Source organism: Camelus dromedarius, chromosome 10 (assembly GCF_036321535.1).
Source record: "Camelus dromedarius isolate mCamDro1 chromosome 10, mCamDro1.pat, whole genome shotgun sequence".
In the NCBI taxonomy this organism is placed as follows: Eukaryota; Metazoa; Chordata; class Mammalia; order Artiodactyla; family Camelidae; genus Camelus; species Camelus dromedarius.
In genome coordinates, this window is record NC_087445.1 from 63,261,617 (window position 1) to 63,288,721 (window position 27,105).

Genomic DNA, 27,105 nt, shown 5'->3' on the forward strand with positions numbered 1-27,105 from the left:
CTATTGCATTTTTAGATTGCCCAGAACTGCACCAGATAGAGAAATATGTAGCTTGGGAATGCAAAAGCCCATCTGACCCCCACCACCCAGGGAATACAAATGGTACCAGTCATGGGAAGAGGACAAAAGTGGCTAAACTTTCCATGCCCCCTAAACCACACAGCTCATAACTGCTTGGAGCTCTAGGGCTAAGCCATAGATGTTCACACACATCCACCACTTGCAGATGCTCTGACCACAAATGCTACCAGTCATCAGGCACCGTTATACACCAGCACAGTGCCAGGCACTTTGCCCAGAGGTGACGAGTTGTATTCCTATAACTCCAAGGTGGAAACAGAGGCTGAGAGAGGTGGCACTCCTTGTCTGTAGTCACATAGCCAGGAAGTGGCAGGATCTGGATTCAGACTCGGGTTTATTTGATTCCTAGGGAAGAAGATTCTGCAGAATTCTTTGAGGTTCATGTTGAATTTTTTTAAGTTGGTCTTTATGGTTAAAAAATATCTTTATGGTAAAATATAATTAAATATATTTGTTTATAATTTCAGAAAAAGAAATGGATATGACCTAGAGACCCATTTATAGGTGACTGCTTAAAAAATGTTGGCATATTTCTAATACAGATTTTTCATAAGACCATTAAATACAGTGACATAAATCTCTATTTACTGACATGCAAACCTCTCTCTAATATACTGTGGAGTAGAAAAGTATACAGAGAAGAATGCAAAAAAGGGATTCCCTTTGTGTAAATTTATACACACTTCCTGATATTTGGTGTGAATTCCACGGAGTGTGTGTAATAAAGAATAAATATATTTTAATTTAAAAAATAAAGAAGAGGAAAGTAAAAGTCATTTTGAGATGTTCATGATCTAGGGTTATGAACCAAGCTTAAAAAAGCATATTGCAAAACTGTAATTGCAGAATGATCCTATTCTGTTTTAAAAATACACACACACATAAAGCATATAAATGTATGCATATATATATATATAGGCATGCATAAAAAGATATTGAAAGAAATATATTAAGGTGTTCTAGTGGTTATTCCCTGGGTAGTAAAATTTGGAGTATTTAAAACATTTTTCTTATTGTTGCTCATCTGCATTTTATAATTTTCCTGCAATGAACATCTATAGGTTGGTAATTTTAAAAAAGACATTTAATAAAAGTTACTTTTTTTTTTAATAGATTGTCTTTATTGCTTCAGCTGAAGCTATTCCTTACATGACCTTTGGCGTAATATGGTGATCATTCCACTATCCAAGAAAGGACAAATCTCAATTTATCCCCAAATTTTGACCCAAAGAACTACCTATGGAGGAGAAGCTCTCCAATCAAGCTTAACTCAGTATTTCATGAAAACAAAGCTTTGTCTTCTGGAATATCCCACTGCTTCCTTTGGGAGGCTGTATTTTCCAAAAAGAGTCAAAACAAAATTCCTCATTCCCTCTTCTGCAGTGGAATTTCTGCCACTTCCCTATCAAAGGTGGAGGCTAATTTTTCTCCCCTTGAATCTGGGCTGCCTTGGGGATGTGTCTTTAATAAAGAGGTATGGCTGTGCATAACCTCTAGGACTGGATCATAAAAGGTGATACAGCTTCTGCCTGGCTCTCTTGACATGCTGATTCTCTAGGTATCACTCCGTCTTTGGAAACTGCCACTGCACTGTGAGAACCCTTAGCCACAAGGAGAAGTCAAGTTTAAGTGGTCCAGTCAACAGTCACACTGAGACCAGCTTTCAGGACACCTCAGTCTGGGTGGCAAAAATGTGGGAGAAGAAGTTTCTAGTGGATTCAGCCTCCCGCCACCTGAGTCACTCACAGATGTTTGAGTATTTCCAGCGGGGTCATGGTCATTGTGAATCTAAGACAATCTATCTTCCCTTGCTGTTTATGAATTCTTGACTCTAGAATCCATGAGCAGGCCTGAGTTTGGGGTGGTGTATTATGCAGCAGAAGGTAACCAGAACACTCTCCTTGTCTAGTCCTACAAAAATATCCACACTCCTTCCAACCCATCACCATGTGGCAGACCTGGGCAATGGAAAGATGAACTGGATGTCCAGAGACCTAAGTCTTACGTCTGTCCTGTTACTAACATACTGTATGAATTTTAAAAAGCGTTAACATCTAGTAAATAGTACATAACAACACATTAATTTCTTCCCAAAGACAGTAATTCATTGGACTCTCACAATAACTGGATGAGATATTGTTATCCCCATTTGAAAGAAAAGGAAACTGAGAGTCAGAGACACCACAAGTGACTTGCTCAAGGTCCCATAGCTTATACACGGCAGAGCAAAGACTGAAATACAGTGGCAGGTCCAGAAGGTACAACAGAGTAAGAGAGCAGATCCAGGTCTGTGAGGCTGGCCAGGAATCAAGTTCCTTGCATTTCCACCCTTCAGATTCTATCGAGCTTTTTGGAATCATAGGCTCAAGCTGTTTAATGACCTCATACAATGGGACTTCAGCTGTCTGAAGACTGCTTATTTGCCCATTTATAATCTTTCTATCCAAGCTAAATAGTCCTACCATTAGCTATTCCTTATATCATGCATTTTACAAAAATTATGATTTTTCTGGGGGGGTTATAGAGTAAATGCCTATTTATTGTAGAACACTGAGGGGGAAAAAAGTAGGAAAGCACAAAGAAGAAAATAATAAGTCAAATACTATTACTCCCAACTAACCTTCTCTTTTTCTTTTTTACCATTTATATGAGTGTGTTTTTAAAACTGGATTTTATTATCTTATAACGTAAGAAGTACATTTTGTGAGTTTTGTTAAAAATATCTAAGCATATATTGATCTACTCCTTTATGTCAAAAATACATTTGGGGATCCAATCATATGCTTGGTACTCTTTTGCTGTTATATAAATTACATATATCATATATGTTGCCATAGGCATACATCTAGATCTGTATTTAGATGTGTATGTATATCAATATGTTCATTTATACATGTACCTATACCTAGATCCACCAAAGTGTTAATAGTGATTTTCTCTAAATACTGATATTTTCTTCTTTTTGTTTACCTCTTTTTTTTCCTTTTAAAAAAAAATGAACTGAGATAGCTTATGGAATCAAAACAAAGCTAAATAAAATATCATACACACTACCCTATGCTATTAAGTATTGACTCCAATATCCTTTAATCCCTGCAATATATTCTACTCTATCAAAGTTTTATAATTTTTCATCAATTCCCTATTGTTTAAATTTTATGTTGTTTCCAATTTTTCATTATAATATTGCATCACACATTCCTAAAGATAAATGTTTTTACACATTCCTGTAAATCCATGTGTAGAATTTTCTTGAGAGTAAAAAGATGAATTGCTGGGCAAAGGGTATTGACATAGTTGAAGTTTTTGATCCATATTGTCATGATGTCCTCCAGAAAGGTTCGACCAGTTTCTTCCTGATCAGCTGTATATAGGAGTGATTAATTCACTACATCTTTTATAACACTGAGGATGAGTGAAAACACTAATCATTGTTTTCCAATCTTAGTGATTTTGATGTGCATCCCATATTTCAAATTCATTTTGTCAGATTCTTTTCTACTCCAGTTTACTCAACTCTTTCTTGGATTCTGATATCCAGAACTAGTCATGCTAACCCAGGTGTGTTCTGGCCTACACAGAGCAGAAGTGTGCTATCACCTCCCCTTTTCTGAACATGAGACTTACAAAAATGAAGCCCAGGAATGTTTCTTTTTTCCTGGCAGCTGACTTGTATTCAGTATGCCCTCGGTTCTTTGTTCAGACACACAGCAAATAAATCTGGTCTTTCCCATCATGTATTTATAAAATTGATTTTCTAAAACCAAAGTAAAGAACAATTTGCATTATCAAATTTTATCTATATGTTCTGGCCCTTTCTTCTTATGTCTTGGGATATTTTTGGTCCTAATCCTGTGATCTCATGTTTTCATCATTCCCTAACTACATGCCCTCTATGAACTGGAAAAATATGAAGAGGAGCAGGAGGTAAGAAAAGGAATGAAGGGTTACTGAGTGTCTGCAACATGTCAAGCCACAGACTAGAAGTTTGTGTAAGTTAAATTCATACAGTACATATAATAGTATAATGAAGTTGCTGCCGATATCTTTGTTTTAAATATTAAGAAACTGATGTGTGCAGGGATTACCTGTCTTTGGCAAGGCCACACAGGCAGTAACGAGAAGGGATGGACTGGGAAGTCTGACTGGTAAATGCTGTTCTCAGGGTTCCATGCCAGATCTTTCCTTATCTCAGGCGAGGACATCAGTGTTGAAGAGAACTTTGTGGAGAACAGAATTTGATAGCTCATGGCTACAGGACTCTCTTCAAAATGATATCAGGCCCTGAATGAAAACTCTCTGGAAACATGTAACTGAATAAAACTGACTATACTATTAAGCACTCTACAATTTCCTCCTTTGCAAATCAACAAAAAAACATTGTTCATTCAATAAATATTCATGGAGAGCCTATAACATGCCAGGATATGCAGTGGGAAGTGAAACAGAAATAGTCTCTTCCATCATAGAACTTGTACTTAACGGGAAAGATAGAATATTTGGATAAACACATGTAAAAAGCAACAGACCTGAGAAGCTTTGTCAAATGTCCTGCTGACAATCAGAGATCTTGTTCTGTGGTATCTCCCTGATCTTCCTGTGCAACAAATCTATCCACAGGGGAATAGCAATTTGCCTGGTATAATTTTTTCTTAGTGAACCCAAGGTGGCTTCTAGTGCTCCCAGCTCCTGTTCCCACATATTCACTATGTAAGTTTGACATATGATCTTATTGTTCTTAAGAAACACAACCAAGTTTCAAAAATGCTTTACCACCTATTCAAAAGCATGATTAGATTCTCCCTTTTCAGAATTTTGGAAGCCTCTCTACCTACCTTGATTCATCCAAAAGTATAACTCTGTGGTTCTGAAAACATATCTTCAAATTATTTTAGTCCTGGAAAAGTAATTTGCTTAGGTTTGAGACCAAAATTGAGGCAGACACTTCAAAGTGAGTACTTAGTTCCTCCTCTGTGTGTTAGAACTCCATTCCTTATGAAACATCTTTATTCTCCCTTTCCTACTTTTCAGATTTTTTCTTGCTATAAGTGACAGATCTGACAGACTCAGAATGAATTTAGTTTTATACTTTCATCTGGTAATAAGGTTTCAGTTGTTTCATGCAATGGGACAATCATTTTCTTGTTCTTATTGTTCCAAAAGCAATTTCAAAAGCTTGTTTTATTTCTGTTTATTTCCTTTCAAATTTGCCCACCATGCATGGACAAATCTGAAATCTCAGCCTTTCTGAGAGTATTTTCATAAATTTAGGCTAAACTGTTACATATATTTGGCCTTTTTTCCCCCCTCTGTTAGTTTCCTGTGCAAATACAGCTTCCCCCTCTATGCTCCCCAAACTCCTCCTTCATTGTAGTTTTCTGTGATTATTTGTTCAGAATTTCATTTTTCAGAGTCTTCCTCTCTGTAACACATCTATTTCATTTTAGAGTCTCTGGTCATAGAACCAGAAAAATCTATCCTCTGCCATTAAAATATTATCTGTATATGTGTTCATAAATTCTTGGTTGTAATTTTTCATCTCTTGAAATAGAAATGTTATTTCTTGGTTTAATAATATCCAGTGCTGGCAAGGGTTTTATGAAATGATCATTTTCCTAAATTGCTGCAAGCAGTGCAAATTTGTACAGCCCTTTTGGGAAGCAATTTGGCAATATAAAAAAGAGCCTTAAAAAATGTCCATCCCTTTGACCCACTTCTGGGAATTCACCCTAAGGAAACCATCCTAAATACAGAAAAGGCTTTATGCAGCATTATACTCATAATGCAGTGTTATTTATAAAAATAGAAAAAGGTGGAAAATAGCCTTAAATAACTTGAGGGGAATAACGAATTATGATGGAATATTAAATGGGTCTTGATGATGATAAAATATTGAAGAAAATACTTGTGTCTGTCCAATATCAATTTTGAGAAAGGAAGGTAAAAAACAAATTATATATTATAAAGTGATAATTACTGACTATAGCAGAGATTTTGCTTATGACATAAAGGAGTAAGATATTAGCAGACCAACCCTCTTGTAGATAGCAACAATAAATTTTGGATAAAACACAAACAAACAAAACACTACCTAAGGCTCTGGAAAGTAAATAAAAGCAGGTATGTTCTAGAAAGGAGTAGAAACTTAGAGAAAGCAGGTAGCATCAGGGGAATTTCTCATGTTTCAGGCTTGGTCATGTCAGTAGTCTAGGGCAGTACATCTCAGGCCAACTGAAACACCAGGACAAAGGTCCTTCTGGACTGAGGAGCCAGTGGACGGACCCCAGATCAACCAAGGCCACCAGGGAGTGAGGGAGGAATCCAAAACAAAACAAAACAAAACAAAACAAAACATAGAGGGACCCAGAGAAGGGTCTCATAATCTGTGTGTAATCTCTCCCCACATCTCTGGCTGACCTGTGAACCACACAATGTGTAAAGGAGACTCCAAATAGATCAGCTCAAGAAAAAAATAATAATAATCGAATTTGAGCTGCTGCTCACCACAGGCAAGACAGTTGGAGCCTAACCAAGTTCATTGCCTGCAAAAACAAAACAGCAGCATTCCTTGGAGAAACAGAATCCAAGAATCTTCACACAATAAATTCGCAATTTCTAGAATTCAATCCAAAATGATTCAACATATAGTGAAAGTTTCATCCATTCCCAAGGGAAAAGACAATTAGCAAAGGCCAATCTAAGATGATCCAGATGGACGAAGACTTCAACACAACTACTATAATTGAGCTCAGTGGGGTAAAGAAGAAGATAATTATAATGAACAAAAAATACAGGACTTATGAGCAAGAAAATTATACACACACATATATATAGCAAATGAAGATTTTTAGAAGCAAAAAATGAAAGATATATGCATTGTTTTTAATCACTGGATGGGATTAACAGAATGAATAACAGAGAAAATAGTCATTGGCATTGAGGATAAATTAATACAAATTCTCTAATCTGAAGAGGAGAAAGATTGAAAAAAAATTAAACAATGTTAAAGAAAGACATGGGACAATATCAATAGTTATAAATATAGATAAATGGAGCCATAGACAGCAAGGAGAGAAAACAGAATAATCATTTTTTAATTTAAAGAAATAATGGTTCAAATGTACTAAATTTAGTATAAGATATAAACTAGAAAATTCTTAAAGCTCAGGGAACAGGATACACATGAGAGGAAAAAAAAAACCTGTGCTTATGGTCAAATGACTGAAAATCAAACACACAGAAACATCTTTATTTCAGCCATTTCAATATGGCAAGAAAAAGAAAGAAAAAGCATACAGATTAAAAAGGTAGAAATAAAACTATATTTGTTTGCAGATAACATGATTATTTAGAAACATAATTATAAGAAATCTACAAAACAACCATTAGAATAAGTGACTTCAGCATGGTTGAAAGATGAAGGTTTAATATACAAAAGTTAATTCCATTTTTATATATTGGCAGTAGACAACTGGAAAATAAAATTTAAAAAACAATTCCAAACAACAGTGCAAGAAACTCTAAACTACTTAATAATAAGTTTAACAAAAGGCATACAAGATTTCCTCGATGAAAACAACATGAAACTGCTAAGAGAAATTAAAGAAAACCTTAATAAACAGAGAAATATACCATGTTTGTGGATTGCAAGACTCAATATTGTTAAGACATCATTTATGCCCTATTTACCTTTAGGTGAAATGAAATCCTACTTATAATCTCAGCAGTTTTCTTTTTTGGGTAGAAATTGACAAAGTGATTCTAAAATTTATATGGAAGTGTAAATAACCTCAAATAGCCAAGCAATTTTAAAAGAGGACAAAATTAGAGGACTTACACTACCTCTTTTCAAGGTTTATTATAAAACTAGTAACCAAGACAATGCATTACTAGCCAGAGGATAGGCATATAGATCAGTGCAACAGCTTAAAAAGAGTTCAGAAATATACACAACTGATTTTTTAAAAAGTCGTCAAAGAAAAGTCTTTTCAACAAATGGTGCTGGAACAAAAAGAGAGCCATATGCTGGAGGAAATGAACACAGGCCCTTAGTTCATGCTGTATACATATATTAACTCAAAATGGATCCTAGAGCTCAATGTAAATTCTAACACTATTAGCCTTCCAGTAGAAAACAGGAGAAATGCCTTCCTGGCCTTGGGGTAGGCAAAAATCTTAAATGGGGAACCAAATGCATGAACCACAAAAAAAAATAGAGAGAGAGAGAACTTTACAAAAATGAAAAAAAAAATTACTCTTCTAAAGATTTCTCTGAGAAAAGTAAAGACAGGCATAGAATGGGAGAATTGTCTGTAATACATATATCTGACTTGTATCCAGAATATATACAGACTCCTTATAATTCTATAAAAAGAAAGCAAAAAACTCAGATAAAAAATTGGCAAATTATAAACAACCCAATCCCAAAATGGGCAGAAGACCTAAACAAGCAATTCTCCAAGGAAGACATACAAATGATCAATAGGCACATGAAAAATGCTCAGTATCACTAATTATCAGGGAAATGCAAATCAAAACTACAATGAGGTATCACCTCACACCAGTCAGAATGGCCATCATTCAAAAGTCTATAAATGACAAATGCTGGAGAGGCTGTGGAAAAAGGGGAACCCTCCTACACTGCTGGTGGGAATGCAGGTTGGTGCAGCCACTGTGGAAAACAGTATGGAGATTCCTCAAAAGACTAGGAATAGACCTACCATATGACCCAGGAATCCCACTCCTGGGCATATATCTAGAAGGAACCCTACTTCAAAAAGACACTTGCACCACAATGTTCACAGCAGCACTATTTACAATAGCGAAGACATGGAAACAGCCCTAATGTCCATTAACAGATGCCTGGATAAAGAAGATGTGGTATATTTATACAATGGAATACTATTCAGCCATAAAACAACAACATAATGCCATTTGCAGTAACATAGATGTCTCTGGAGAATGTCATTCTGAGTGAAGTAAGCCAGAAAGAGAAAGAAAAATACCATATGAGATCACTCATATGTGGAATCTAAAAAAAAAAAAAAAAAAAAAGAACATAAATGGGAAACAGAAACAGACTCATAGATATAGAATACAAACTTGTGGTTGCCAAGGGGGAGGGGTGTGGGAAGGGATAGACTGGGAGTTCAAAATTTGTAGATACTAATAGGTGTATGCAGAATAGATAAACAAGATTATACTGTATATATAGGACTTATGAGCAAGAAAATTATACATATATATATAGCACTGGAAAATATATACAAGATCTTGTGGTAGCTCACAGCAAAAAAAAATGTGACAATGAATATATATATGTTCATGTATAACTGAAAAATTGTGCTCTACACTGGAATTAGGCACAACATTGTAAAATGACTATAACTCAATTAAAAATGTGAAAAAAAGGTGAATAGATAAAATAAAGCATATCTATATAACGGAATACTATTCAGCATTAAAAAAGGAACTCCTGATATATGCAAAAGAGATGAATCCAAGATCACTAAGTTGCAGGACCAATACTAGACACAAAGAATATGTACTGTATGATTCCATTTACATGAAATTCTGGAAAAGGCAAATCCATTGTACAGTGCCAAAAAGCAGATCTGTGGTTGCCTGATGCACTGGGTGGAAAGAAGGATGTACCACAAACAGTGACAAGGAATCTTTTGGCGGTGCTTAAAATGTTTACTGTTGTATACACATTTCAAAACTCACTGAACCATGTACTCAAAATCGATGCAGTTTGTTGTACATAAAATATATCATAACTTGGTTGATTTTTACATTGCATATTGAAAAATGTAAATCAAGCTTGAAAATAAGCTAGAGTAAAATTCAAATGTTGGTAGTATTTGGATGGTGGGGTTACAGGAGATTTTTATTTTTCTGTTGACCTTTTAGGCACTTTAGAAACTAGCTTTAATGACATGAATCATTTTAAACTAAATAAAATACAGTTTATGGCATTTATTAGATTAAGGTCAGCATCCTGTTCCAGTTAAATGTATGACTAAGATATGCTTTTTTGCCTATGACATGTTGTTTCCAAATTAATACTCTTCTTGTTGGTCAGACTCAAGGACAAAGAGGTAATCCGAGAGGGATGAGTGTTCTCCCTTCTCTACATTTCAGGCATGAAACTGGAACAGAGGCAAGTCAATAACTTGTCATAAATAGTGTTTTTAGCAGAATAATTCTTCCTGTAGCCATCTGAAGAACATTTAAAATTTTTTTGTTATTTAAATATAGTCAGTTTACAATGTTGTGTTAATTTCTGGTGTACAGCATAGTGATACAGTTATACATATACATACATATATTCCTTTTCATATTATTTTTCACTATAGGCTATTGCAAGGTATTGAATATAGTTCTCTGTGCTATACAGTAGGATGTTTCTGTTTATCTATTTTATATATAGTGGTTAGTACCTGCAAATCCTGAAATCCTGATTTATACTTCCATCCTCCCCCTTTTCCCCCTGGTAGCCATAAATTTGCCTTCTATGCCTGTGACTCTCTCTCTGTTTTGTAAATAACTTCATTTGTATCATTTTTTAAGATTCCACATATAAGTGGTATCATCTGGTATTTTTCTTTCTCTTTCTGGCTTACTTCACTTAGTATGATGATCTCCAGGTCCATGTTGCTGCAAATGGCATTATTTTATTCTTTTTTGTGATTGAGTACTATTCCATTGTGTGTATACACACACACACACTCTCCACAACTTCTTTATTCAATCATGTCGATGGACATTTAGGTGTTCATGTCTTGGCTATTGTAAATAGTGCTGCAATGAACACTGGGGTGCATGTATCTTTTTTAATTAGAGTTTTCTTTAGATACATGCCCAGCAGTGGAATTGCTAGACCATATGGTAAGTCTATTTTTAGTTTTTTAGGGAATCACCACACTGCTTTCTATAATGGCTGCACCAAACTACATTCCCACCAATAGTGCAGGAGGGTTTCTCCACACCCTCTCCAGCATTTATCATTTGTGGACTTTTGAATGATGGCTATTCTGACTAGTGTTAGATGATACCTCATTGTAGTTTTGATTTGCATTTCTCTGATAATTAGCAATATTGAGCATTTTTTCATATGCTTATTGGCCATTTGTATGTCTTCAATGGAGAAAGGTTTGTTCAGCTCTTATGCCAATTTTTTGATTGGGTTGTTTGTTTTCTGAAGCCCTTTGATACACTGCATTAGCTCTAAATTGTTTTGTGTATTCAGAATTCATATCTATATATCAATATCTCTATCCCTATCTATCAACCTACCTACCTATCTATATCTATATCTATACATCCATCCATTATGGAAGAGCCAAAAATGACTGGATTTGGAGTCAGGATACCTGGGTATCCTGATTCTTCATTCATTAGTTCTGTTTTACTGTGGTGGTTTTAAACACAGCCTCCAAATTCTTTCGCATACCTCCCATTGAGAGGTAGGATCTCCTATCTCTGCATCTGGGTGGGTGTGTTACTGCTCTGACTAAAGGAGAACGGCAGAGAGGAGGCTGTATGTCCTCCAAGGCTCAATTAGAAAAGGCCATGAAGTTTCACCTGATTCTCTCGGGAAGGTTGCACTGAGAGAGGCCAGTCACCATCCAAGAAGGGACCACCCAGAGATGACCACGTTGGAGAGGCCACTTGTAGCACTAGTCAGCAGCCCCAGCCCAGCCCCTAGCCAACAACGAGAATCGGCTTCCAGTCACGCAAGTGGTCATTTTGGATGTTCAGCCCAGCTGACTTTTCAGATAACTGCAGCTCCATCTCATGTTTGACTGTAACCACATGAAAGATTCGAAACAAGAACCGCCTAGCCAAGTCCTTCCCAAATTCCTGACCCACAAAATTATGTGTAAAATAAAATGGTGGTTGTTTTTAGCTACAACATTTGGGGTCACTTATTATATACCTTTAATAATACCTTTAACAGTGACTGTTGGTGAGTCATTTGACATTTTTAAACTCAAGTCTTACATCACGAATGGAGTATCATCTACCCTCAGAACTGTTGCAAGACTTAGAAGGATCTTGTGAATCTTGGAGTTCTGAGCAAATACCTGTAGTTTTATTTCATTTACTTATTTATGTTTACTCAACACATTTATTGCATATCTACTGGTAGGTTAGGGGTATAACTGTTAATAAGATATAGTCCCTCAGGTCAAATAACTCAGATTTGGATGGATGAAGGAGTCAAGAAACTAGGTGATGGAATGAAGCGTGGAAAGGCCGCTGCAGATGTCAGTGCAGGAAGAGTGGGAACACAGGCAGGGCTTGCTCCTACTGTCCTGGGAGCAGCAGAGAGAACAGTTAGGATTCCAGATTAGATGTGCGGAGGTGCAAGGAGGTGTGAGAGTAGAGGAAAGACCATCACGTAAGAGAAACAGAGCATCTGCTTAGTTCAGTAGTGAATGAGTTGCAACGAAAAAAGGAATGTGGACTGCTGTAAAGAGGAAGGGGGTTTCTTGTGACTTATGTCAATCTTGTTGAAAAGGGACACTTTTGTGGTATGACAGGCAGTTTAATAACTATCTTCCATGCACGTCTCAGCACACAAGAATAAAACAATAAATAAACAAACAAATAATCAAGAACAGCAGACTTGCGTAATTGCTACCCTTAGCTTATCTTTGTCACTTTGAACAGGCAAAGTGGGAGATAAGGCTAAGGTTACAAGATTTCATGAGAAACTTCTCATTCTGCTCACTGCAAGGATGGAGAGTGGTGATGGTGGGAGGCAACGGTGGAAGCTTGGCTCCAAAATCTTTGCAAAGGCCCTCTTTCCAAGTCAGAGTTACATAGGGGCAGACCTGACTCCCTTGGCCTCATGGTTGTTCCACAGCCAGCAGAGTTATTCCCTGATTGTCAGATGACCATGATCATACTCACAAAGTGTGTGCGTGCGTGCGTGCGTGTGTAGGTCAGGGAGAATCCAGGTATCAGCAAAAAAAAAAAAAATCACCTCCCTAATTTGTCATTTAAGTAGGTCCATTTAACAACCGCATGTTGTAAGCAGAATAAGCAGAATGGCATATCATCAACGCGCAAGGCCCTGTGTCTAGGAGATGGCAGTAAAAGAACGATTCCCAATCAGCTCTTGCGTCTCTATGCCCAGGGCTCTTCCCCTATACCTCTTGCAGACAATATGACAACTGAACACTTCAGAACGGTGACTAGTGGTGACAACAGTGAGGTTCTCAGAGCAATCGAGGCCTCAGGCAGGTGAAGAGAAACAAAGCGACCCTATCTGGAACAAGGAACCTCAGTTTCTCCTTCACTGGGAAAGAGCCATTCCTCTCTGTGACAGAGACAAGAAGGGCTCTTGCAAATGCCAAATTTAATGAGCTCAGATCCATGTGAAATGAACTCAATGCAATGTGCTATTTGCTCTCCTTTTCTCTCTTGGAGAAGTCTACGGTTTTGGACAGCTTAGGGAGAGGGAGAAAAAAGTAAAGTTTAAAAAAAAAAAAAAAAGAGGAAGAAAAGGAAAACCAAGCAGCTATAATACCCAGAGTTGTGCCAATACAGCTGTTTTAGGAAAGAGTGGGGGACTTTCCTGGGTAACAGGAAGAATCCTCCCAGACAGTCTCCAAATGCGGGCAGGGGCTTTTCCCCTCCCTTAGCTCTTGCTATGGAACCAGGCACACAGAGGGTGCTAGCGAGTGCTGGCCAGAAGGAACGAAGCAGGAGAGGCTGTTCTTATCAGGACCCGCCACCCCACCCCATGGTGTGATGCTGCAGATGCTTTGAAGAGACGGTCTCCAGTTTAATCCTGTTTGCTGAGTTATTAGCCTTTTAATCTCAAACAGAAATACTGCACCATGTCCTGAGAGTCTGCTTGTTCCTTTCCCCTGCTACCACTCCCCACCCAGCCCTCCCACATTTCCTTCCCTGTAGAGAACAACATCTTTTCAAAGCAGACGCCACACTCTGTCTTCCTTCAGACTTGGCAATCTCAGGGTGAACTCTGCATCCCTCTGGGTGTAAGGACACCCCCCCCCCCCACAACCCGCCGTTGCCCGCAAAGGTTTCTGCATATTATGACAACATGGCTGAATGCAGGTGAAATCCCTTTTTAAAAACACTGTCATGCAAAAAACACATTGTTTCCAACTTCCCTCCACCTCCTACAAGAGCACCAGGGCCAGGGAATTTCATTGTCATTCAAAGAGGGATTCAATGGCAAGTTTATATAGACACATTAGCTAAGACCTGATTTCTGGGTCCTCACCCTGATTCTATCAAAGTGGCCACAAGGCTTCAGGTCAGTCATTTAACTTCCCTATTTTCTTACAGGAGAAAAATAATATCTTCCCCATATATTATGCAAAGCTACTATTCAGTTCAGATAAGAAACTCACAGAATTCTTGATGAGCCTTCCCAAATCTGCCACTCGGCCAGTCTCCCCATCCTAGAAAAAAATGACCTCCAGTCATGCACTTAACTCAGGCCAAAACACGGCAGCCATCGCTGCGCCCTTTCTCTCCCAGAGAAGAGCCCATCCAACCTCTTTCTGTTCTCCTCGTCCCTCGCAGGGAATCATTCACTATGGCCTTTTTGCAGGTCATCCAACGCATTAACCTTGTTCTTGCTCCAGGGTGACGACACTGTTCTTTCCTTCCCTGGAATGTCCCTTCTCGACTTCATGAAGGCCTTTATTCAAATGACACCTCCTCAGAGAAGCCTTCCCTGACTACCCTATCTGAGGTACTATTTTTCTTTTACTCCCACACGCTCTACACACTGCTTTATCTTCCTTCATAACATTTATTACTGAGATTATGCCATATCTTTGCTTATTGCCTCTTTCTCCTGTCAGAATAGACAGGAGACTAGGATCTCTGTCTTTCTGTCACCACATTCTGGACTTAGTCCAGTGCTGACATACAGCAGGTACTCAGTAAGTATCTGTCGAGTGAACGAATAGGTGACGCACGTGAAAACATGTGGAAAAGTTCAAAGCTGCACAGCTGAAAGGAAAATTATACATTATAGCTGTGTCTGCCCACTCCAAAGAGGAGAGGGTTTACACACGGGCTTGGAAATCTCTGGCAAACACGTATCCATTTCAGGAACAACTCACCTATTTGGTTATGTGAGGAACTGTCCGGGGAAATGAAGGAAATGAAAGAAATGCATTTCATTTCGCTAGGCATAGCATGTTATCTCCCAAATTGCTCCAGATTTCACCGGAAGTGCCTTCCGGCTACGGGAACGCGAGTGCCAAGGCGTGGTGCAGCCAGGACAGGAAGCCGCTACTGAGGACCAGATGCGCTTGCGCTCTGGGGCGAAGGGAAAGCCGGAAGTGGCCCCCGGGGTCCCTGCCCTTCCCAGCTCCCCCCTCACCACACTCCCTCATCCATTGGTTCCGGAATTTTTCTCCCCTAGTCAATGATAAAGCCTACCCTTACAAGCGCTAGAAGGAACACACAACTGGGCACTAGATTTGCACTCAGCCTCCACCTTGCTGTGGGATTCTGAGAAAATTAACCTCTTTGACTCTTTTTTAAACAATATTTTTAACAATTTTGTGTACTATTAAAAATAAGGACACTGATGCCTGCCTCACTTCTTGAGATAAGAAGCTTGTAACACAAATGAGGGGATCCCACTGTGACATGTCTGTTACCATGAATTTCCCAGAAGGTGGTGGAGCCTGACTTTAGAATCTTTTTCGGTGGGGAGATTTTGCCACGTGGATGGGAACAAATAAATTGCACTGGAGCATGAAAAGGTAATTTCGTAACTCGACACAACTATTTCTTCACATTAAAGAAAATTCATTGTATTCAAAGATTATGTAACGTTGAAATGCTGAACAATTACAAAATATTTTGGCTCCAATGGGGTATGGGGGAGAGATGAAAAACCCTGAAATAGTAGAAGGTGGTGGCTCACAGGAAAATGTTACCATATCTGTTTGTGAATGACTGAAGACTCCACCTTCCCACACACGTTCTGAACACTTCCGGCAAAATGAGTCATCATGTTATGATAGCAAGTATTTGCTAAGCCTCTACTATATGCCTGTTTCTAGATCTGAACCATTTCTCAGCTCTGAAGCCACTGACTGAAAGTAAGCCTGGATACCCATGAGGAAGGCTGCAGCAGGAGAGCAAGTGTGCATAGGAATGCTTCCTCCAGGCCTTCCTCGGGGGACTCAAGGCCATTTATTTGGGTAACCATAAACCCAGGTAAGAGGAATATCCAGATTGTTCAAAGACAGTTGAATGCATGTTGGCACTGATACCCAGGGAACCAAGGTATACTTAGAATGGAGGGATACATGGACGGCTAGGTAACCAATGGAGTCCTCCCCTAGGTCTGTTTCACAGTGATGATCATTCCCCAAGTCCCCAAGTGCATAATCTACATGGACATATGCAGTAGTTGGCAGAGCCCTCCTCCCATTGTTTCCTTAATCTCTATGATAAACTATCATAGTGGGGAAGGCAAGTGGAGTCATCTGAATCTCCAGACAAAAGAGGAAGACAAAACCAACATCACATCCAGAGGATAATGGATGTGATAAGTGATACTCTTAAAGACTCTAAGGATGCAGGGATGGTGGTGTCCATCATGTCTCCATGTAATTCACCAACCCCGTCCCTTAAAAATTCAGATGGGATCCAGGAGGATGGCAATGAGCTACGACAAACTCCAACAAATTGTAGCCTCAACCGAAGCTGTCAAATGTGGTGTCTATGCTACAGCCAATTAATAGAGCCTCGGGGATAGAGTCTGTGGCCAATTATCTGGAAAATAAGTTTTTTTCCCATCCCTTTCAAAGAAGGATTGGAAGCAGTTTCCATTCACATGGGGTGGGCACCAATACACATTTAGTCTTGTCCCAGGGCTGTATTAACTGCCTAACCCTCTGTCATAACAGTCTGAAGGGACGTGGACCACCTGGACTTTTTGCAGAATATCACTTTGGCCCACTATGTTGATGTACTATGCTAATTGGACCAGAAGGACAGGAAAGGGGAAGTATATCCAAGAGCTTGGTGATGTATATGTACTCCAGAAAGTAAGAGATAAAGCCTATGAAGAAATGGGGGCTTGCCACATGAGTGAAGACGTTAGGTTTCTGTGGTCTGTAGTATGCCATATATCTGCTCCAAAATAAAGAAGAAATGCCTGAATCTTATACTTTGTAACTCCAGAAAGGAAGCAGAATGCTTGGTAGGCCTTGCTGGGTTTTAAAGGCAGCATACTGAACACTTGGGGATACTGCCCTGACCCATTTTTCCAGTGGTATGGAAGGCTGCCAGCTCTGAGTAGGTCACAGAGCAGGAAAAGGATCTGCAATGGGTCAGGCTGTGCTACAAACAACCCTGCCATTTGCATTATGTGATCCAATGGACCCTAGAGTATGAGAGTCATCTATGGTGGTAATAAATACTCTGTGGAGTTTATGGACAGGTTCCAATTAGGAGACTCATAATGTAGAGCCTCAACATGTATCGAGAAAAAAACTATAATTTGCAAAGACACATGCATCCCAATGTTCATAGCAGCACTACTTACAATAGCTAAGACATGGAAACAACCTAAATGTCCATGAACAGATGAATGGATAAAGAAGATGTGATATATTAACAGTGGAATATTACTCAGCCATAAAAAAGAATGAAATAATACCATCTGCAGCAACATGGATGGATCTAGAGATTACCATATTGAGTGAAGTAAGTCAAGAAAAGACAAGAGAGATAAATATTATATGATATCACTTATATGTGGAATCTAAAAAAAATTGATACAAATTCTATTTACCAACCAAAAACAGATTCATGGACATAGAAAACAAACTGTGGTTATCAAAGGGGAAAGGGCAGGGAGGGATAAATTAGGGGTTGGGGATTAACAGACACACATTATACTATACATAAAATAGATAAACAAGGACCTACTGATAGCACAGGGAAGTATATTCAGTTTCTTGTAATAGCATATAATGGAAAAGAATCTGAAAAGAAAATGTATGTATATAAATACGTATGTATATATATAACTGAATCACTTTGTTGTACATGTGCAACTAACATTGTATATCAAGTACACTTCAATTAAAAGGTTAAAAAAAATAATGTGGCTCCTTAAGCTTATGGAATAAGACCATGCCAACTGCAGCACGAGCTATGCATTTGTGGAGGGGAGGGTGGGGAGTTCCTGGTATGTTACCAGCCTCTATCAAGAGCCCAGGAAGCCAGCACTGCCCATTAGGAGCTGGATTCTATCAGATCCACCAAGTCATGTAGGAGAGGTGGCATAAGATGGAAATGGCCCATCCAGAATCAAGCCTAAGCAGGTCGAGAGGGCACAGGTGAACTACACAAGTAGATGGCCCAGATCTCATGTCGTCCACCACTGGCTCCTTTCACTCACCTTACACTATGTAAGTGGCAGGGATGAAGGGAAGGTGTAGCAGGGGTGGGAGGCTAAGCTGATTTCACTAAGAGGTACTGGCTCCGTATATAGATAAGCCAAAATAGACCACTTGTGCACAAAGGATAGACTTCAAAGGGTACACCTGGCCATTCACTTTGTGGGAAAAGAGGGGAGGTTCAAAGTAAGAAATAAGTGGATGTATGACTTGACTGGTTGTCAGGGGCCTTGGCAGAGGAAGACAGGAAGGTCCTCTCCCTTTGCTTGTTCAACACCAACTTAAACAAAAGCCTTTGAGAAGTCAGTGAGGCATCCCTGGCCATGGTCATCAATGGGTGGTGGGTTTATTGAGAAGAAGGCAAACTGAGAAGACTGTGGAACTTATCTCTTCACTTTCAGAGGTTCAGACACATGCCACAGCTCAGCAATCTACATTAAACCTGTCCCAGCTCCCTGGAGCCTACTTGCAAGGCTTTTAGCCCTCAGCCTCCTTGAAGCTGACTTTGACTACCCCATGCAGACGTGCAGAGCACCAAAAAAAGAGACCACGTGAGTAACACAAAGCCCCAAAAGGGGCTGTAATCAGTGACCTGCAGGGTCCCTCTGGCCTTCAGATTCCAGGACAAGGGAGTGAAGGATGGGAACAGTTTCCCAGTGCAGTGGTTTTCTCACTTAATTATGCATCAGAATCACCTGGAAAGCTGTTGAAACACTGATTGCTGGACTCCACCCCAGAGTGCAGGGTCTGGGAATTTGCATCTCTCAAGTTCTCCAAGGATGCTGACACTGCCTGTTCGGAAACCACCCTTTGAGAGTCACTGTCCCACAGCAATGGTGACTCAGAGGTCAACCTTGTGGGCATCATTCGCCTGCACTTTAGCAACCAGTTTCAGTGAAGGAGGCCGTGTGTGTTGTTGTTAAGAGCCTAGGATTTGGGCTTCGACTGATTTGGGTTCAAATCCAGACTCTGCCACTGACCAGTTATGCTACCTGTGGCAAGTGGACTTTACCTTGTGAGCCTCAGTTTTCCCATCTATAAAATGGTAGACATGAAAATATCAACCTTCACACTCATAGGGATATGATGAAGATTTAATTAATAATAATGAAAAACTAGGCACGGTGCTTGGCACATAGTTAGCCCTTTGTAACTAAAGATACAATGTCAACAGGTGATGCTAGTGTTTTGTAAACTGTAAAGTGCCGGCCAAATGTAAGAGATTGCATTCTACTGACATTCACCCTGTATTCTTCAATTCAAATTTTCATCTTCTAGGACTCAGAGAGGTAACAACATTAGAAGGAAAGCAAAGTGAAGAAACTTCTTAATGGGGGCTGTAACTCCTCCTTCCCCAACCCTCCCCACCTCCAAGGTCAGCCTGTTTAAATTGAGACTTGAACTTCCCTGGGAATCAGTTTCACGTTCTTCTTACCCACAGTGCCCAATGAGGGTAAGGAGTCATATTGTCACTACAACACATCTGTCTATGCTTTTGTGGCTGATGGAGTCACAGCAGTTAGCACAATTCCTGGCACATAACACCTGCACAAACAATGTTTGTTGAAATTGAATTAAATGTACATAAATTAAGGAGACAGGATTTAGGGTCTAGTTCTGTCTCTGGGTCAAAGTGTAGTCTTGGGTAAGCTACTCCTCTCATTCCAAGCATTCCTTTCTCACTTGTCAACAAGGAGACTTCCCAGACCTCTTCCTCCAGCTGAAGGTTACAGTTATAGAGTAGGAAACAGATCTGAACTGGCTGGGAGTCAGTAAAGCAGGGTTGGGGGTTCAGATCTGCCAGTAATTCATGGTGGAGAAGTCACTTCCCCTCTCTGTGCCTCAGTTTTCTCATCTATACCATGAAATGATTTCTAAGTACCCATCTCCCATTCCACAGTCCTGAATTTCTAGAATATTTTATTTTAGATCTCCTTAGGGTTCAAGGTCAAGGCATTTAAGTAGTGGTTGACGGGATGGAGAGAGTGTTTCCTTTCATCCTGAAGCGGCCATGTTTTACCAGAGGCTCTAGGATCTTTCTGGATGACATCTCCCATAATAATGCACAGTAATAATGATCATTAATATTGCATGCAATCATTAAGTAGCATCGTATTACTCTCAATTCAGATGGTATCTTTTAGCGGAGAGTCTGCTGATGCTTTAGCAAGACAAATGAAGGCAAAAAGAGGATTGCTATTTGAGACAGTCACTTAAATCTTCCCTGCTTGCAGTTTCAAACATAAGAGAGGTGGCATATGGAAGACAGCATTGGATTTGGCTTTAAAAGCTGTGGCGTTAGTGCCAGGTTCTTTTACTTTCTAGGTGTGTGACTGTAGGAAAGTGCCTCAGCCTCTCTGGGCCTCTGTCTCCTCATTTGTGAGTGCTTTTCTGCTCACGTCACACGGTTGTTGCAAAGATCACCTAAGATAATGGATGTAAAAATTTGTTATAAACTGTTAAGCTCTCTGCAAACACAAGGCATTGCCATTATGGTAATAAAAAGCAAATGGCACATGAATATTTCACAAGCATGGACCGGGACAGAGTATTTGTAAAGTATTCCCATCTAATGGGGTTTTATAAGTACACACAGTACACACGCCCTCTCCTTATTACGAACTTTCTAATAATCTCTTTCCACATCTTATCTTCAAATTCCCTTTGCCTCTCCCATCATTTCTTCTTATTATCTCCTTTCTTTCATAGCTATTTATTACTGAACTCTGCGTCCCATTTGGAGAGATGGTTAGAAAAATACACACATACGTATTTTGTACAGGGAGATAAACAAAATGAAGCCAGGACACTTCAATTCTAAACTAAGATATTAAAAAATATACATCTTCTTTGTGGGTCTGTCAGAGCTGTTCATATTAGCAATACTTAGTCTGAAATTAGGTTTAACAACCCCATCCCCATATGTAGCTTCAAATCTGTTCACGTGTGGTATTAATGTGGAGCAGAAAGAAACGAAACAGGCTCAGGTGCAATTTTTTTCTTTTTTCTTTCCCCCTCAGGAAAAAAAAGTATAAGAGTTTTACAAAGCCTTTTGGAGTCTCTCTCGACTAAAAAGGAAATCCTTTTGCCATTAACTGATCCTGCAGAGAGAGCTCACTAGCTGCAAGATCATGATGAGGGTAAGCATTAATTAAATCTAACTGCGAGAGAATAATTACGTACACATATCCGTCAGGGCAAGTTGTCACTATCCAGTAACAAAGTTGGATTCAAACTCCATCAGCAGAACTGTCAGGCGGCTGTTAAAAGAATATAAATGTGTCCCAAAGGGATAATTTCATTTAAGGGGGGGGGGGGGGAAATTGGATTGCAAAGGATTAATGAGGCGAGGGGTTTGTGTTTTCAACTGGACGTAAAATGCAAACTGAGTAAGTCATGATATCATCATTTAACCTTAATGTTTAGCTGCCTTTGGATTTCTAACACGTGGTGAGGACAATTAGACCTTGTACATCAAACCCACATTTTCCATCAGGAAATGAAATTCAAGGCTAGATTTTTTTTTAAGTTCAACTCTGCAAAAGTTTACAACAAAATCATAAAATCTAATTTACACAGATGGCATATTCTTAATAATAATTAGGCAAGAAAATTAATGCAAATCCCACTAGGGTGAATAGGGGATTCAAAAAGGGTCCTTTTTTGGGGAGGAGGGGTTGATTTTACTTCTGCCGAATTTCAGTCTAACCTCTGAGGTCTGTGTCTGTGCAAAGGCCCTGCACAGGTGATGTGAAATCAAGTCTTGGAGGTCGTTGCTGCAAAGAGGCACAGCTACAATGTGGGAGAAAGGACATCAGTGTTGGAAGCAGACAGATCTAAGTTGACAACCAGGCTTCACAGCTGACTCAACCACGGGAGCTTGGGCAACTTATTTCATGTCTTTGAACATCCATTTCTTTTTACAGAATAAAGGTTAAAGAAAGATGGTGACAAGAATACACTTGAAAGCATGTGGAGCAGTGACTGGCACAAAACAGGTAGCCAATTATTGTTGTTTCCTACCAGATGTATGTCCCAAAGTAGGAAATTGGATAAAAACAAACTGCAGCCTCAGGATCTGCTCCTCCTGGGCTGTCATCTTGGCTAGGAGAGCCATGGACAGTGATGGTTTCTAGCCAAGGCAAGGAAAAGGAAGCCTGGCAGGTTTCACCTCATGCTTGGTGGACAACTGTGACGGTCAAGACCAAGGTCATTGTCTCCAATGCACTGATAACAACGTGTAATCATTGTACTTCAATGCTTTCTTGCTTGATTGATAATCTGCCTATTTCTTCCTACGTACCTTGAGTCCCACAGGGGTGGAGCCCTCGTCTATTTGGTTTTCAATTGAAGTCTCAGGACCATCGCGTCTCACATTTGGTAGGCATTCAGTTGAAAGAATGAATGAATGACAGTGAGGTTGGAGGTCCTGGGCTGGATAATAGCAGAAGGAGCTAGAATCCAAGAAACGGGAGTCAGCAGCAGCATCTCTAGAGAGCAGTTAGAAAGTCTCACGCTATGACAGGAATGATGCCATAAGGATGGTGTGACTCGTCTGGCAGTGCTGGGACCAAAGAAGTCAACCTTAGTCAGAATGAGGCCAGAGTCTATCAGAGATCCTATAGCCATGCTGGGATGCTGTAGTTACCAGTGTATTTACCTACTCTTGGGTTCTCAAGATCTTGGAGTTACTTCCATGCAGTCCTGCCTGTAAGTGGAACAATTTCTTCAAGATCCTTTTCCATCTTGGAATCTATGAAGGTTGCTACTAATGTCCCACTAAGGGGATCATACTGAGCAACTGCTTTGGGAAGATAACCAGGCTGACACAGACACAGAAGGTGATCGGACACTACAGCTATTCTCCACCCACCTTCGCAACTAGACCACACATAGGTAATCGAGGGAAAGATCTTTCTAATTTCAGAAGACATCTTGACAAAATGGACTATTTCTTTAGCTTGAAGGAAAAATATGAGGAATATGGATTGAAACAATATACTTTTTTTTTACACTCATTTAGATTTATTACTATTGTTTAAGAACTTAGGAATGCTTATAGTAACTTGAATTCCACTTCATTTGCAGATTCAATCCCTTCTTGCTGAAGCACATCTCTTTCAGCAGTTCATTCATCAGATCTCAGGGTGGTAAAATCTCTCAGTCTTTGCTTATCTCAAAATGTTTTTATTTTGCCCTCAGTTTTGTTTTTTGTTTGTTTGTTCTTTTATTGAAGTATAGAACATTAATTTATAATGTTGCAGGTGTACAGCAAAGTGATTCATATATATGCATATACATACATATATATATTTTTAAATTATTTTCCATTATGTTATCACAAGAGATTGAATATAGTTCCCTGTGCCATACAGTAGGTCCTTGTTATTTATCTATTTTACATACAGTGGTGTGAATCTACTACTACTTTATCTTGACAGTGACTATTTTTCTGGAAGAGTTCTCCTTCAACCATAACATCCCCCTATACCCTCTCCCCACCCAAAAAAAACCAAAACCAAAACAAAATCAGTGCAAATACATTGCTAGTCCCTACTCCTACCCCTGATTGACAGAAATGTCTTTCAGAGGCATAAAAATGAATCCACATTTAGTCACAAATGCTGCAAAGAGTTATCACTGAAAATAAAATAAGATTTCAGGAAACTGGGCCAAAGCAAAAACATTCAGGTCATAAGATGTCAAGACCCATAAAGAGAATTTCTTACTTTTTAAGAAAAGTCTTTAAACTCTAATTCTTAGGGGTAGAATTTTATGTATGTTCATTTTATTGTATTTTTAACAGTATAGTTCAACTTATCCATATTATTAGTAGTATTTTGCTTACTTGATCTAATAGGAAGATTTCTACAAAGAATCTCCCACTTCGATTAGGTATTGACCAACTACTCATTTTACTTCTCTCAATTTATCCTTTTATCTGTTTTGAGGTTGTGTTGTTTGCATATGTAAGTAGAGATTTCATTTGTCTCTGGGTGAACCACTCCTTTTATGATTCATTAATGACCATCTTTATCCCTAAGGAGTTTTCGTTTTTTCTTGTTGTAAAGTGTGTTTTCCTATATATTTATACTTTTCTCCAAGCTTTCACTTGAATAGTAGTTGCCCAGTATTAGATTGTTCCTTCACTGTCAAACTTTCTATGTCTTTATGTTTGGGGAAGATCTTTAGTAAACAGCAAATAGGTAGATTTTGTTTAACATAATCTAGCTCTGAATTTTAATATGCAAATTAACTTATGATTGCTGATGCCTGGGGGCTTTTTTCTACCAAGTTATCTCTCATTTCTTCCTTGCTCCTGCTTTCTTTTTACTTTTATCCCATCCCATCCCACTGCCCACCTGGAGTCAGCATGACAGCTGCTAAACTCAAAGCCTGGGTGTTTGCGTTTCCTCCTCATTCCGCACACCTGAGGAGTTGCCTTTCTACATTTTGGAGATAAATTTGTGTTTTTTTAAGGTACATTTCACCCACCCTGTATATGTGTGTATATGCGCATGCGCGCGCGTGAGTGGTTAAGGAGCAGGAAAGAGGCCCCGCCAGCTTCGTGTGCTGCGCTGTTGGAAGCTTACGACTCTCCTTGCTAGCTTTCTTCCCATATACAAATGGGAGCTTCTATCATAAAAATCATTTTTGTTTTTAAAAGCATGTATTCTAGAATTGGGACTTTTCCCCCCAAAATGTTTAAGTCCAATGCATAAATCTAGAACAGGAACATGATGAAAAAGCCCTGCTTATGCAGTGATATCCCTCCCCCCAACTCCGTTCGCCCCCCGGAGCACCTATTTGGAGCAGAGCTTGAAAACTCCTGTCATGCACTCTACGCCGTTGGCTCATTCTGTTTCACCATGTCTTTCTCAGATATGGGAAAACACAAAGCCTTCTCTTTGTAATCTTCTAAGTGATTTACTCATTTGATTACAGTTGAATTAGACAAGCTGCCAGTTTCTAACTATATGTTTTGTCCAAATTTCCCAACAGTTGATCCATATGTACGTAACTTGGCCTACACACTTTTATATGTTCAAATAGCAGGAAACAAGGACAATTTTGTAAGTCAGAGAACTGGGAATTCCATTCCTCGGTCTGCTAGTTTCTCTCTGTGCCATGGATGAGGTCTCCCCTCCACCACTTTCCACATCCACAAGCAAGTTGGATCAGATGAACTTGAGATTCACATCCCCCTCTGATGGACTAAGAGAACATAAGGAATTATTTCCCCTCACCCGTGCCTGGGAGCCTGGGGCAACAATGGCTCTGGGATATTAAGAATCTGCCTAAAATTACACAGCAGTTAGATCCTCATGAGTGGTTAGATCTAGGATTCCCAGAGTCCTAATCTGAGGTGCTACCTTATACCAGGTGTTGTGGGCCATATCTGGCCCACTGCCTGTTTTTGTCTGGACCAGGAGTTCAAGAATGGCTTTTACATCTTTATGTAGTTAAAACAAATCAAAAGAAGAATATATTAAGATGTGAAAATGATATGAAATTCACATTTTAGTGTCATAAATAAATTCCATTCTTCTCATTAGTCGAGCTTCATTACAAAACGTGGTACGTGGTTATTACTATATTCTAAATTTCATCCATAAAAATTGGTGAAACAAATTCTCTCATCGTTCAAGTGCCTACACACTACCTTCAAGTTTGCCTCTTGGTCAGAAAGGCCTGAAAGATTTTCTATCTGGCCCTCTACTGAAAAGTTTTACTGCTCCTGCACTGGACGATAGGCCCTTGTAAGAATGAAGGCTGGATGCAAATCTACTGCCCTTCCATATACCACGAGCCAGGCTGTGTACTGTACATAGCACAGGGAACTATATTCAGTATCATGTAGTAACTTATGGTGAAAACGAATATGAAAACGTATTTATGTATGTTCAAAAAAATATATAATGGCTTGAGATCAAAAGTCTTTAGCATTGTTAAAGAGCGGCAAAGTAGCAGAGGTTAAAAAAAGGTAATCTTTAGATCAGCTATAGAAGGATTAGAATCAGGGAGCTGGTCCTCCCATGACCAGCTGTACCATGATATAATGTTTCCTTCATATGTCTGAGTCTCAATTTTTCCATCAGCAAATTAGAAATAATTAGCTGGGATTCTGAGGATCAGCCCAATCTTTAACATAAAATAGAGGCTTAATAAAATATGAATATTTGCAGGTTGCAAAAACTATCCTAATATTTTGTCCCTGCTTCCTGCAAGAGATGAACTCCGTTTCGCTACCCCTTGTAGCTAAATTGGCCTCACAATTTGCTTTTGAGTAACTGAATGAAGTTCAAAGGATGATGTGTGTCTTCTGAGCTTAAGCGTCAAAAGGCCTTGCAGAGCCTGCTCATGCTGGTTTTGGAACCCTCCACCATGTGAACCAGTCTCGGAGAGCGGGCTGACCGAGGTACACGACTGAGGTCAGCTGAGCCTGCCCCACCCAGGCCAGAAGAACTGCCCAGCTGAGGCCAGGCCAAATGCTTGACTTGAATTAACAGCCACATAAGTGGTTTCTGTTTCAAGTCCCAAAGTTTCAGGGTGTGTATTAGGCTACAACTCTAACTGACATGGAATTGTACCATTGTGATGA

At 39.3% G+C, this 27,105-nt stretch overlaps 1 protein-coding gene across 7 annotated transcripts in view; it reads right to left on the reverse strand.

The window, feature by feature from the left end:
* Positions 1–27,105, reverse strand: part of ASTN2 (astrotactin 2) — an 849,846-nt gene that overhangs the window by 576,930 nt on the left and 245,811 nt on the right. For 4 of the 7 annotated variants that reach the window (XR_010382793.1, XR_010382792.1, XR_010382791.1 and 1 more), the window contains exon 5: positions 14,475–14,525. The exons of the other annotated variants lie outside the window; for them this stretch is intronic. Coding sequence is in view for 1 of the 4 variants with exons in the window: in XM_064490458.1 (XP_064346528.1) it covers positions 14,475–14,525 (51 nt within the window). In the remaining 3 variants the exon portion in view is untranslated. The remainder of the gene's footprint in view (positions 1–14,474; positions 14,526–27,105) is intronic. 7 annotated transcript variants of the gene reach the window in all.